General features: G+C 43.7%; 1 protein-coding gene across 1 annotated transcript in view; it reads left to right on the forward strand.

Annotated features, from left to right (window-relative positions):
* Window positions 1-14224, forward strand: part of ALDH1A3 (aldehyde dehydrogenase 1 family member A3) — a 48248-nt gene extending 34024 nt beyond the window's left edge. The window contains exons 9-12 of the mRNA XM_026648369.1: window positions 4355-4519; window positions 7036-7193; window positions 8492-8566; window positions 11463-14224. Coding sequence (XP_026504154.1) covers window positions 4355-4519; window positions 7036-7193; window positions 8492-8566; window positions 11463-11535 — 471 coding nt within the window. The 3' untranslated portion in view covers window positions 11536-14224. The remainder of the gene's footprint in view (window positions 1-4354; window positions 4520-7035; window positions 7194-8491; window positions 8567-11462) is intronic.
* The last annotated feature ends 862 nt before the right edge of the window (window positions 14225-15086 follow it).

Raw genomic sequence — 15086 nt, forward strand, 5'->3', positions numbered from 1 at the left:
CTGAGATGGGCGGGGTATGGGGACTGAAAGAAGACAGCGAAAGCTCTGCTCGGGGTTATAGTGCTGCTCAGCTCATCGATATTTCACATTTGAATGTGATTTCTCTACAAAGCCCAGTGAGTTCGCTGGCTGGCTGCAGATCTGAACTATGCTGCAGCATACCCGGCATCCATCAAGGGTTGTCTGAGCCAAGTGCTGATTTCACATGCAGACCCAGGGAATTCTGGGGCTTGGGGTTTGAGTGCCTGTAGGGAATAATACAGTAAGTCAGCGCAAACTGCAAACTTGCTACCTAATCCATCAATAAATGGTGCCTGGCAGACAATATTGGGTTGTGTTAAAACCCTAATAGACTAGGACAGATTATCACTGTCTTCCCATTCTGAGATGATATTGGTGGATTGGGGATCTAGTCTACTTGCACAATTACCTGCTACAGCCGGTGGAGGAAGAAAACAGTGTGTTCTGCCATGCATTGGTTAGGGGTATTTTACCTTAAATCTTTAGCAGGGATTGAAATGGTCCAGAGACAGCTAAAGGCCTGGATGGGGCATGTATGTGAGGCGAAACCACAAATAAGAAATACGTTTTGCTTCGGAAGAAAATGTTGGAGGGACCTTCAGGGGGCCCTACAAAATTCTGAGTGGCATCTTCAACTCCAGTTCGTCTGTGGTGTGCGTTTGTGGGTTGAATACCTTTCCTTGTAATAAATGAGCAAGACAACACCCGTAAAACAAATGAAAGGGAATATTACTTTATGCAACCTAGAGTCACCCTAAGGAATTCACTGGGCAGAAGCTGCTGAGTCAGACATTGGTGCTGGATTTTAAGAGACTGGATAATTTCAATAACGTGTAGTTGAGCAAAACAAGATGATAAGAGTAATCAAATCTCACACATCGGGTCATAAACATCTGCTAATAAAAAAAATATTGAAATACTGCAGGTGCCAGGAAGGCAAAGCTTCTCCATGTAGACCTTTGCCCAACTGATCAGGTGTGCTATGTAGAGGTGTGTTGTTGGTTTTTTTTTTTTTTTTTTTTTTTTTTTTTCCCCCCAGGTTCTTCTACCGTGGTCATTGGGGGAAGGGTATACAATATGTATGTGTATATATAAATTGCTTTCCTCTGAATCAGCTATTGACCACTGCTTTCTGATTTAGATGGATCAATAGCAGGATTTGTCTTACCAGATCAGGCCTCTTTATTATTTACAGATTTTAATTTTGTATAGTTTTACCCTCTACTAAATAGCGCTTGTTTGATCAGAAACATAATATATCAGAATATTTCACAATCTTTAATTTATTTCTTCTCACAATACCCCTGGGAGGTAGGGCAGTATTAATATTGCCATTGTACATGTAACCCTTCGGCCCATCTAAGTTGGCAGCAACAAGGGCCGGGTTCTCTATCTAGGGGTTCCGTTTCAATAACACAATGCAAAACCGGCTTGAGCCCCCACCCAGTGACCTGGGACAATTACATACCACCCCCCTGGGTACCTCAAAGAGGCAATACTTCCCCTCTCGCAAGCACGGAGTCTGAGTGTAGCAGAAAATGTTTAATAACATGAGGTAAACGACATCAGCATTAAATGGGGAAAAAAACACCACAAACACGATTCCTAACACAAACCATGAGCAAAAAACCGACCCCAGCAAATTGGGCTGTATCCTTTCCCTTTGGTTCTTGAATCCAGAAAACCCAAAAATCACCCAGAGTCCCCAAAATCTCTTGGGTCCAGCAACCACCCAAAGTCCCAAAAGTCCAACAAACCCCAAAGTCTCTGTCCCTGGTCAGTGCAGCCCCAGAGTAAAAGGGGGGGGCACGCAGGGTGTTAAGGGGCACCTTACGTGATCCGAGGCCTGCCGGCCATCTCTCCGTGGGGTTCCGCCGCAGCCTTCACCACGAGCCAGTCCACTTCCTGCCGTACCACGAACTGCTCCGCTCACCGACCTGTGAGCCACTCCAGCCGTCCCCACAAACAGCTCTGCTCACCATTCCTTGGGCCGCTCCAACCGGCCCCGCAAGGCTCCGCGCTGCTCGCTGCTCCTCCAGTCGTCCCCACAAATTGCTCTGCCAGCTGCTTAGCAATATAGCTTCAGGCTCCCCCACTAGTTAACACAGCACTCAGTGATCTCAGCTCTTAATAACTTTAGCTCTTTTGTGATTTCAGCTCTTAGCAATTTCAGCTCATAGCAGGGGAGCCCCAGTGCTGGTGCACCATTGGCCCAAAGTGAATTCAGCTCAGCAGCCTGTAACTAGACTCCTAATGGAATTAAAGTTAGCTCTGACATTCAACAGTGGAGAGAGGAGGTGGTGCAATTGGTGTTTCAAACCCGGGGGGGGCCATACCATCAGGTACAAATACCTGTCCCCAGCCTCTCTCAATTCACTGGGTTTTGTAACCCATGCCCCTTGTCAAACAAGTGCTACTTAGGTAATGGTGAAGGACTCACTCAGTCCTTCTGTCATACAACAGTTCCACTGGCCTTGATTCACAGAATCAGGGTAACAAAACTTTATTCTTCCTGCCCCAATAACAGAGAAACTGGGGATCCCACACCAGCCAAAGTAACCACTTTCAGTTGCTGTTGTTTCATGGCAGGCGAGTGGGTGTGCCTATGCAAACAAGATCACCCCCTGGAATTCTTTTCCACACTCGCCATAGTTCACCACCAGATGTCAGGGTAGAGCTCATCCTGACTCTGCTTACATACAGATGGGGAAAACTGAGGCATAGAGACTAAGTGACTTGCCCAAGGTCACATGGGGAGGTCTGTGGAAGACCAGGAAACTGAACCGGAGTCTCCCAGGTCTACGTTACTGCCCTAACCACTGGACCATCCTTCCTCTCCTTGATAAAATAGTGGTCAGAGTTAAGAGTCTTGCAAGCTCTAGTTGAAATAACAAGGGTAGGACTGTTGGTGCTTTTATTTCGCTTTTGGAAACAGGTTGTTGTTTTTGCTTTTCCTCAGTGTGTTTCTTCATCTAACAGGCGTTTGCTTTATAAGAAGTTACAGTTGTATAAATATTCTTGTTTTTTATGATGTAAAGTGGTTGGTTGACCTAGATTGGTCTTGGCCAGAGACAGGACAGCATGGAAAGCACTCTCGGATACTTTCAAGTTATTCACATGTGGCAACCGGGCAAATAAACAATATGCAAACCACCTGCCAACTCTTGTAAGTGGCACACTGCATCATCTGTGATAGCAGCCATTTCCCCAGGCAGTACTGTGCATTCTTGAAAGATTGTTTTCCATCCCCTACTTTACCCTACCCTATGTGTTATATGTGAGTGCAACATGTATACTTTGTATTTGCTTTGTGTTTACGTTGCAGAGGCAAATTTTGCATGCACTCAGCAACATACATTCTATTGTGTTCTTCCTTGTGTACCTGGCTTCCCAAATATCTCATTATTCCCCAGAGCTCTGATGTTTTGTTTTTGGGTAAATTCAGATTGGAAGCATGAGGTCAGAGTTAATTATGGCGAACTGTCGCCGGTGGATAATCTAGCGGGGGTTATATAACTGCGTCTGCTTTGGGCTGGGTCTTGCAAACCCTGACTCGTGCATCCTGATGCACGCATCTACTGAAGTCAAAACAGGGCCCTTCTTTGACTAGAGCCCAAATTACTCATGAAAGTTTGTAGCGAGTGGGAAAGATTGACAGTCCAATACTGGATCCTTTTGCTATTAAAACGATTTTCAAAAGCAAGAGGCTGTAGTACTGCCCAGCCGAGGGCTGCGGTACGCTTAGATCTTCACTGGTTTAACAAGGTTGGGGACTAACTGTGTCCTAGGACTGTCTGGTCCTGCCAGCGTGGAAAGAGGATGACCGAGGACCAGAAATTGTTGCGACACTGTTCATGGGTCTGTCTGCATTAGTACCATGGAGGGGGGTGATTGCAGGTCACATAGACGCACCCAAGTAGTTTTTAAGTGAGGTGAAACTTGGGGGTATGCAAGACCAATCAGACTCCTGAAAGGGGTACAGTAGTCGGGGAACGGTCAAGAGCCACTGGTGTAGACATACCCTTAGTCTCCAAAAGGCTTGTCTACGTTGGAGTGTTAATTCACATTAAGGGAGGGAGTGAATTTTAAGTGCAATAGGTATTCTGGAATAAGTCCAGGTATAGACAAGCTCTATTAATCGTGCTTAGATATGGTCATTTTCATAATGTAGCTGAATCCTAAGTGAAATGCAAACCTCAATAGTACAATCTAACCATGTGCTGAAGTAGTTTAACTGTTGTCCGATAACATAGCTGCAATTGAACCAAGTCTTTGGAATTACAGTGACAACAATAGAGCTGCTGTTCCATGACATGCCTTTTGTATCTGACAGATTGACCAAAAACAGTTTGATAAAATTTTGGAGCTGATAGAAAGCGGGAAGAAAGAAGGTGCCAAACTGGAGTGTGGGGGTTTAGCCATCGGAGACAGAGGTCTGTTCATAAAACCCACCGTGTTTTCAGAGGTTACTGACAACATGCGAATTGCCAAAGAAGAGGTACAGTACTCCATCGGCGGTTTAGATTTCAGGTCATGTGTAGCAGCCACAGTACAGTATTTTAACGGTGCTTTTCCTTCGTTATTTTCAGTCCCACTAATTTGTAAATTTTTCTGCCATGATCTTAGTAGATGTCAAGCAAAATAAACGACTGAAAACTGCAGACTTTATTAAGTTGACAGAGCATCCCGAATAGCTGCGTGGTGCAGAAATGAATTTCTGACACATCGGTAATAAGGGAATTTCCGAGGTTTATTTAAAAACTAATCTGACCAATAACCAGAAGTGGAAGTTTAATAGGAGGAGAAAGGGGAGGGGATACTGTCAAAGTTGTTAGAGCCAGAGTGTGATCGCGTGTTTTTTCTTTTATCTGTTTGCATAGTATATACAATTCCTGGGGGTTCCCCCTGAAAAAACCAAATGTTTTGTTGCCCTTCTTTTTCAAACTAAGTGCCAGAGCACAGTGCTCATGAGCACGCTACAGTAACACATCTATGTATGAACTTCAGTTGTAAGCGTTCAGGCCCCCATTCAGGAAAGTGCCTCTAATCAGGAAAGCTTCTTACGCCCCCATTAAAGTCAATGGCACTTAAGCACCTGTTTACATTTAAGCATATGCTTCAATGTGGTGCTGAATTAGGGTTTCATGTAGTTGCTATAAACGTTGTTACTGAAAACGAAACCATTTTTAATGGAAGGGCATTGACAGTATTTTTCTGACTTGCAACTTCAGTAAATTGCAATAATTCAGGCATATATTTACTAGTTACAGAAATTCCTCACCTGCTTGCTCCCTCTCCATGATCAGAAAATTCTTGGACCATCTAAATCCACAGTTGCATATTATACCTAGTTGGCTAGGTAGGGCACCATGTGCTGTTTTGTGCCCCCTACTGGATGGAATCAGAACTGCTCAACTGTGCATGCCAGGGTTTATGTGCCCAAAGTTAGGAGAGGTTCCCCTTTGGCTCCAGGGCTATGCCCCCTGTGCTTTTGGGCATGATGATCTAAGTTCTAACCCCACTGTTGCTATAAAGCCCTGAGTAGTTGTTGTGCCTCCCAGTGAAACCCTGATGTTGGAACTCATGGACAAGTTAGAATATTCCAATAACCTACAAAGAGAAACTTGGTGAGCCCAATAATTGCAGATGTAAACGCTATTCTTCTCTTGCTGATATCCTTGTCTGTGCTGGCTCAGTCATCCTAGTGTCAAAATACTGGGAAAACCAGACTTGTAAGTCAGACACTCTCTGGTTTTCAGTATTTAATAGCAAGCAAGCTGAAACAAGCGGCCTGTGATTAGACCCTGAGGTTTCCCTTTGAAACAATATTAACAAATGTATTTCCATTGGGGAATAGAATGGGAATAAAGTGGCTGTCAATGTCTTATTATATGCCAAGGTGTCTGATAGTTTAGCCTAGACCTTTTTATGGGGTCACTTATTGTATACTCCTGGGAAAGAAAGTGTCATCTTGATGTGTCAGATCTGCCATGCAGTCTCTGAGGAACCTGGAAAAATCTCAGTCAGCCTGGGCATGAGTGTCCTAAAAATAGAGAAGAATAAGAGCTGAACAGACAATCCCATGACAAACCTCTTTCAAGTGAATTACCTCCAGATCCCAAACTCATGATTCATGGGGCTTCTCCAGTTTCATGTCCTGTTACTGTGTGCTAGCAAGAGTCCATTAAGAACACGGACCTTAAAAAGGCAGGAATTTGCAGCAACTTGTTTGGAGTCCACCTTTTTGTGAAACAATTGATTAAGCTCTTGCAGGGGATGTCCCTGTGGAAAGCTACGTGTAGGAGCATGTCTCCATTTCATCAGTGGAGTATCCGCTTGCATAGCATATGTTCATCAGCACATAGAAGTGTCCTGGCATTGCTTCTGTATTGCACTGTGTAAGAAACTTCAGCCCACTTGTGCTCAGAAAAATAGGCTTGTACTATTCTGTGGCTGCAGATCGCCCTTATCAATACATGAGCCAGGTTATGCACCTGCAGAGCTAGTGTATGCAGAAGTGGTGGGCAGCCACTTGTGTGTGTTGATGCATGCAGCTGATTTTGCAAAGGTGTAGACAGCCTGGGTGAAAATGTATGTGAATGTTGTACCTTTCAACTACAGCAAGTGCCTGTTGCGCCCATAGAGAGTTAGAGTTCTGAATGGAGAAAGAATGAACCATTTTAAATGTATCCAGAACTAACTCTTGCCCATTTTAACTAAATAACTTTTTTGCTCATGTAGATTACAAGATGCCATATTGCGAAGGAAAATCTTTAATCTTCAGAGCTTTGCGTGGGTCTACTACTGTAGCACCACACTTCACACTGGGCCTGAACCAGATTCCATTGGCAATCAGTGGGGAGTTTTGTCATTGGCTTCTGCAAGAGCAGGTCCATCGTACAGATTGAAAACATTAAAACACCAAAACTGAAGATGTCCATATAACATTTCTAAGTTTAATTTTCAGAACACTCACTGTTCTTTGCAGAGTAACGCCTGTTTAATTGCTTACAGATTTTTGGACCAGTGCAGTCAATAATGAAGTTCAAAAGTATAGAAGAGGTCATAAAAAGAGCGAATAACACTGAATATGGACTCACAGCAGCCGTATTCACAAAGAATCTGGACAGAGCTCTGACGTTAGCTTCTGCGCTGGAGTCTGGAACAGTCTGGTAAATGTGTTTCTGCCTATGGGGTGCGATACACAGAGGTAGTTTACGTGTCTGAGCCCTGGTGACCAGTCGCACTGACCCTGAACTCCCTTCCTCTTGAAATTTTGTCCTAAGAAGCAATAGCCGTTGCTGAAAATGAGAGAGTGAGAGTGAAATGTATTTTAGAGAAACCGAACTGTTTTAGTTCCCACACGTTTTAAATGTAATCTCTCATATGGAAAATCCCAACAGCATATGCTGCCTTATCGAATAACATGGTTATGCCTGCTGAGAAACTTTTATTTAAAAAAAAATACTACTACTATTGGGATGCTGTTTATTGTGTAGTTATTGTATAAGGTCTCCGACTAGGTAACAAATTGGTCTGGACAGTAGATGGCACCATGTCACTGTTTAAAGAGGCAAGTCAGTATTTTGTGTACAAAACTCCTTATTTAATATTAGGACAGTTTAAAGCACAGGGCTGAAATCCTGGCCCCACTGTAGTAATGGCAGTTTCGCTCTGGTGCCTGATAGTATGTTGTTGTTTTTTTTAAATCTTTTCTATTTAGAAACAATGCTTTGTATTTATCCAAGATTTTCAGCCTCTGTAAGGATATTTTCAAGAAAATATCCTGTCTTTGGTTCTGAAGACAGGATCCACCACACTTCTTCATGTGACGCTACAGTCCTGTCTGTTGCAACAGGCCAAATCCTGCTCACATTGCTCAGGTGCTGTAGTCAAGGGAACAGGATTTGAATCCTCTTAATCACACCACACCTAGTGTCCTATAGGAGTAGGCCCTCGGAGGAGCTAGTGTACCATACGCTCACCAGTGGGTTACACTAGCAATTTCTACTCGCACCACAACACAAATGTGTCTAATACAGTTGTATTCCTACACCCACCACTTGTACTCTGGACAGTAGCAAAGCAGTTGCAGCTGAGGCGGGCATGTCTAGACAAGGAAATAGGTTATATTTTTTAAAAGTGTGTTTTTAAATGAGACTTTGAAACTAGCATAGACACAGTTTAAGATATTTACATATGTGTTAGCTGGTCCTGGCTGGAAAATGAGGAAAAAAGGACCAATCTTTGTAGAGAATGATGGTTTCTCAAATATTCTATGTTTCCTGCTATGTTAAAAATCAAACCCTGTGGCTGAAATGACCAAAATGTTGTGACTAAAACACCTAGTGAAGTAAATAAAGGGAAGAGAGACACATTTGTCAGGCAACTCATGAATATTAATAAAGATGAATCTGTTTCCCCCACCTTCCAACTGTTTAATTTGATAAAAATTTATGTTTGACCATAGGATCAACTGCTACAATGCCCTTTATGCACAAGCTCCTTTTGGTGGCTTTAAGATGTCAGGAAATGGCAGAGAACTGTAAGTTTGTTTTGTTTTGGGGTTGTTGTTTTTTTTTTTTTAACTCAGTTTTGTTTTCTCTCTTTAATGTAGAACAGTGTTTCCCAAACTTGGGACGCCACTTCTGTAGGGGAAGCCCCTGGCGGCCGGGTCAGTTTGTTTACCTGCCGCGTCCGCAGGTCCAGCCAATCGCGGCTCCCACTGGCTACGGTTCGCTGCTCCAGGCCAATGGGAGCTGCTGGAAGCGGCGGCCAGTACGTCCCTCGGCCCGCGCCACTTCCAGCAGCTCCCATTGGCCTGGAGCAGCGAACCGCGGCCAGTGGGAGCCGCGATTGGCCGAACCTGCGGATGCGGCAGGTAAACAAACCGGCCTGGCCTGACAGGGGCTTTCCCTACACAAGCGGCGTCCCAAGTTTGGGAAACACTGATGTAGAAAATTAAATGCGATATTGTAAGTGTGATGACTTAGTAAGGATTTCACCAAGCTTGCCTTAAACTGTTGGGGCTGGATTTTGTTGCCCTTACACCTCTATGTAGTCATTTATACCAGTGCAATGTATCATAGAGTTTGAGACCAGAAGGGATCACCAAATCAGTCTGACCACCTGTATATCATAGGCCATCAACCCCTGCACATTAAACCCAGCAACCGAAAAAAATGAGACCCAAGTATTACAGCCCACAGGAGACTAGACTGTTATGTGCCCGAGGCCCCTGCAATGGCAGGGAAATGATCGAGTGAGGGTAAGAGGGTGTAAAAACTTCTATTGTGATTTGTTTGTGTGAATAGTGCCCTTCGAATCCCCCTTGCCCAGCCTGCAAGTCATCCACAGCACTCAGTGCTCTCCGTCCTAAAACCGCTTTTCAAAACTCAGTTAAATAGCTCCTACTCTTGCTTTAACGGTGAAGGATATTTCCTTGCCAGGTAAACATCAGACCAAGGCTGTCATGTAATTAATTCCCCTTGCTTCACCTGCTGATGGAGGTTAGGGCTTAAGAAGGTGTTTGGGGGTGGGGATGGGTTCCTGTGGCTCTGCAGAGAGCCTGCCAGAGAAAAATGAATTCTGCCTTCCCCCATTCCAAGGCTTTTCAGTTACTGAAGGGCTGCTAGCTTTTTCTCAGGACCTCTGGAAATCAAGTCTGTCTCAGGTTAGTCACCCCAACATTCTAGCACCCAACTTAGCATCCACTCTTGAAAATTTTGGCCCAACGTCCCATGTGAGTCATCAGTCCTGGGAACAGAACTCATATTTCCAGAGGCAGATTCATCGCTGCATAGGAAAAGCAGCTTGCAATTACTCTGTTCAGGGGCTTCCTAAGGCCGGCTTTGTCCTAATCACAGAGCTCCTCCCTAGGTGTTAACTCACAATCTATTATTAACCATTTCTCTTGGCTTTGTTTTGGAAGAGAAATGCGTTCAGATGTTTGATTTGCTAAACAAGCTGGAGAGCAAGGATGATGAATGATCCTTCCAAAGGATATAAAGACCATGAGAAAATGTATGGCTTTCCTTTGCCTGAGGGCCTGCCTAATTAGATAATATCTCATCCAGGCTTTCTTCCTTGGGCAATGAAGGGAAAAGGGGCATATCCCCCCCTGACCTGGATGTAATATAATGAATGCACCTATCATCCAATTAGAGTTGTTTTTACACTAACATCATTGCTTAGGACACACACTACAAGTCCCCCCCTCCCCCCCCCATATATTTATATAATATGTACAGTACATGCTCCCACACAGAAGCTTATTTTATTCTAAGGAAGAAGAAAGCAAGTGTAATTTTAGTTACTGTCTACAAGGTAGTAATCGTGTGCATGCAGTGCCTTTCCTTCTGCAGACTCCCAAAATGCTTCATGAATTCCACCAAGCTGGGAATTGGGACATTCCTCATGTCAATATTAGGCATTCAACCATTGCTAGACTTGTATCAAAGCTAGCGCGCGCATGCGCGCGCTCTCTCTCTCTCTCTCTCACATATCTCATCTATAAAGTGCATTATGAGTAGGGCCCTACCAAATTCACGGCCATGAAAAACGCATCATGGACCGTGAAATGTGGTCTTTTGTATGCTTTTACCCTATGCTATACAGATTTCATGGAGGAGACTAGCATTTCTCAAATTGAGGGTCCTGACCCAAAATGAGTTTGTTGAGGGGTTGCGAGGTTATTTGGGGTGGGGAGGGGAGGGCGGGCGCGGTATTACTACCCTTACTTCTGTGCTGCCTTCCCAGCTGGGAGGCTGGAGAGCAGTGGCTGGTGGCCAGGCGCTTAGCTCTGAAGGCAGCACCCCGCCAGCAGCAGCACAGAAGGAAGGGTGGCAATACCATACTATGCCACCCTTCTGTGCTGCTGCTGGCAGCGGCGCTGCCTTCAGAGCTGGGCTCCCGACCAGCCACCCCCACTCACCAGCTGCCCAGCTCTGAAGGCAGCGCTGCCGCCAGCAGCAGCGCAGAAGTAAGGCTAGCAGTACCGCAATCTCCCCCCCCCCCCCACACACACACACAACAACCTTGCAAAGCCCCCCCCAACTCCTTTTTGGGTCAGGACCCCTACAATTACAACACTGTGCAATTTCAAATTTAAATAGCTGAAATCATGAAATTTATGATTTTTTTAAAATCCTATGATGGTGAAACGTACCAAAATGGACAGTGAATTTGGTAGGGGCCCTAATTATGAGACACGATGGGTCAGCTCTCCAGCTGGTATAAGTCAGCAGAGCGCCATTGGCTTTGATGGACCTACATTGATTTAAAGCACCAGATGATCTGGGCCTGCATAGTTTATATAAAATGCAGCGATATTATTAAATAAGACGTGCTGGGTGAAAGCAGCTATCATACATGAAAATGTAGTATGATTAAAATGGCAAATGCAAGCACTGAAACGGCTTGATTTTTTTTTTTTCTTTCAGTGGTGAATACGCTCTGGCAGAATATACTGAGGTGAAAACAGTCACTATTAAAATATCCCAGAAGAATCACTGAGAGAGCTGGAGGCCTAAAAACTCTGACACTCTGAATGTGACACGCAGACATGGGGGACAAGTTCAACACATGGGGAAAGGGGTGGGAGGAAGAAAACAGCACTTCTTCTTTTTTCAAAGAGAACTTTTTTACTTTATAGAAACTTTGAATCTACTGGACTTTGACTGCTCGTCGATTAGCTTTCGGAGAGAGAATTTAATTGACCTATCAGCTGTTCATTCTGTGCCCTCACATGCTGTATGCTGCCTTCAGTGGACTAGTCCTTGGCTTTACATCAGTCTCTTACCAGTGACCAAACTTCTGGTCACACAGTGCTTTACGGAAAGCTTGTTTTTATCATACTGGGGCTTTGAAGGCAAAATCACCCCCAGTGCCATATTAGCGAGACCCAAGGCATCACTAGCATGGAATGTTGAAAGACCTGTGGACTTTAGCTGGTATAAACCAACATAGCTCCATTGACTTCAGTGGCATGGCTGCTGATATAAGCCAGTATAACAGCGTTGAAATCACAGGAGTTATATTGGGGTGAAGAGGAGAATTGAGCCCTATGAGGGGGGGAGTTTATTTATGTTTTTGTGGAAGGTTATGTAAAGCACTTTTATCTGAAAGAGTTGTCTTGGTCTCTCTAATACACACACATCCTCCATAATGGTGATAGCGTAGCCCCATTGACGTCAATAGGGGTTTTGCCATCAACTTCAGTGGGACCAGTTTCATCCTACATATTTAGACTTGAGGAGGAGGGGAACTTTTGTACCTCTTGTATTGGGATGCATGTACTCTACGCGTACTGAAAACAAGTCATTGACTCACTAACCTGTCTGGCTTCAGAAGAGTTCATACGGTGTATGATAAATCTTCGCTAAGGCACTTTTCACAAGAGGATTTTGCACTGCATCTACAGTAATGACGCCAGCGCTCCTGCCAGCCTTGTAGCAGGGCACGCACACTGCAGAAAACATCCCTGGGCTAGAAACCCAAATGGAAATCTTCCAAAAGAAACAGAAGGCTGGAGAGACAGCAAAACATGCGTCTCACTTCTCTGCCATCGTTTTTATCCCAACATGTGAATCTCATTTGGTTCAGCTGGAGCTGTTCTTTATGTTGAGCAGGATTGGTAAACTCCCCTAAACCTCTGTTTTCCCCCGCCCCCCAGATGAATGTAATTTAACATAGATTTCTGAAAATACGCTGTGAAAAAAAATTGCTCCCCGGCCAGGACTGTTATGCAAAGTTTCAACTGTCTCCATTTCATGGGCTAAATCACCTAGGGTCTATGCTGCAGGAAGCCATTGTGCAACCTGTAGGTGGGCCTGTCAGTTTGCAGTGGTATAAAATTCCTGCCACGCTGGCAATCGGGCCCCAAATTGGGCAGCACTAGCTGGGGAGGGCGATTTGTGGTGAGGGTGGTTGGAAGATGCTCTGATTCCACAGCCAGTTCCAGCAAGGCTCTGTCTAGAATCCTCAACCAAGATCAAAGCTGAGGGAAGGCAGGTAATGGGCAAATACCCCACTCAGGCATCATGGGAGCAAATTGGCCTGAGGTGCATAACTCCTTTGTGTCGTACCTAGGACTCCTAAGGCAGCGAATGCCTGTTGACTTCACTGGAGTGCTCATAAGGGCCCTTTGTTGTCAAAGGAAGTTATGCAGGTGTCTAAAGCAGCAGTAGATGACAAACCCCAGAAATTAGGGTTTAAAGTGGAAATGCATTGTGGGGCAAACCGCAAAGCTAGAGCATAACCCAATAACTTTCTTCCACCAGAGATGCTCCTCCTGGATAAGTAAGAATTATTACCATGCTGATAGATGAGGAGGTATGAAAGAAGTTTCCTTTGTTAGTCACTGAATCTTGAAAGAAATGAGGCTTTTGTGCCCCTTAATCCCTGATCACTCATGAATAACATACCACTGACAGCTGTACACAACTGGCCGGAGGAGAGGGGTGGGGGTCTGCTCTCCCATGGATGTAAGCGGTGGGACTTCCACAGATGCATCTCCCCACCTAAATGCAGAAGAGATCCCATGAAAGTCCAAATGGGAAAACTGTAAATATATTTCTATTTTTGTAGTACATTTAGTGAGATTTCAACTGTCTTATCAGACAAGCAGCTTACTATTGCCGACTTACGTTTTCTAGAGCTACAAGCAAATGATCTGGAGGCAAGGTAAATAGTAAAATGAAGCTGGAATAACAATAATAACTAATATAGCTGTCTGTATTTTTTTTGTTTGTTTGAGAAACATCTTGGGGGAATGAAAACATGACAACATCTGAAATGTACAATCTTTTGTAGCATTTGGTTTTTATATATAATATTTTCACTTCTTTTTTCCCCTCAAGTTAAACGAATGACTTAGTAATGTATTCTCTTACTGTATAAATCAGGGTTTGACTTTACACACTGAATTTTCTAAATTATATATCAAGTAACATTAGCCACTAACATAAAATGGCCCGTTAGAGGATTTATATTCTTTCATTGCACAGTAATACTTTTCATATGAAATACTACTTAATTTTTTTAAAATATATTTATAAATTAGAGTACAGTTAATCTAATGTATTTTTATAGCTGAAGGTACATAGAAATACTATATGTGTTTAAACCTCATGTATATATTTAGAATATGGGTATCTTTTTGTAATATTAGCTTTTCAATTCTTAATAAAAATGTTTAACTTTTTGTGGTACGGTTTGTATAAATGTTACAGGTGCGATCTTGTCCACTAAAGAGTCTGTGTGTGTGGGGGGGAAATCCTGCTGACTTTACTCAAACGAGTAAACAAACTCTGACAGAACAAACTTTGAAAATCTACAGCCAGATTGTGATACCTATACTCGCACTGAATAGTACCTGACATCTTGGGTTGTCTCATTGAACTCAGTGAGAATATTCAGAATAAAGATCTCCTTGGTGTAAAAATATCATGCTCTAGTACCAGTGAATAACTTTAAAAAAAAATAATAATTTAATTTAATACTATTACATATTAAGACTCGGTGCTTTTAAAAAGAAAATTACAGTGTGGTTTACCCCCTATGGATTACTTTGAAATCTGCTCTGAATAAATAAATTCTCTTTATTTGATTAAAACCTAAATAATCTGGGGACTTTCCATCCAGCAGAAGTGTCTATTAATCCAAACACCTGTCTGTCTGATCACAGTCATTCTGTCCTTAGAACCCCTTTACGTGGGTAGGATCTGTAACCTATAAGGCCTTTATCAGAAGAGGTCTTGGGGCTTGTCTACACTGGCACTTTACAGCGCTGCTACTTTGTCGCTCAGGGGTGTGAAAAAACACCCCCCTGAGTGCAGCCAAGTGCCAGTGTAGACAGTGCACCAGCGCAGGGAGCTACGCCTATCGTGGAGGTGGGTGTTTGCGAGCACTGGAAGCTCGTGACTACACAAGCCGTGTAAAATCGCTGCCAGTGTAGACTAGCCCTAAGTAATTTGCCACACCTAGGCACAACAGGGCAGCCACGGATGCAATGGGAGCATTAAATTAGAATGTCCCTACTTTTGTTGGTTTAAGTCGACCCTTGT

This window comes from Terrapene carolina, unplaced genomic scaffold (genome assembly GCF_002925995.2).
Source record: "Terrapene carolina triunguis isolate 2854851 unplaced genomic scaffold, T_m_triunguis-2.0 Scaffold67, whole genome shotgun sequence".
Lineage (NCBI taxonomy): Eukaryota > Metazoa > Chordata > Testudines > Emydidae > Terrapene > Terrapene triunguis.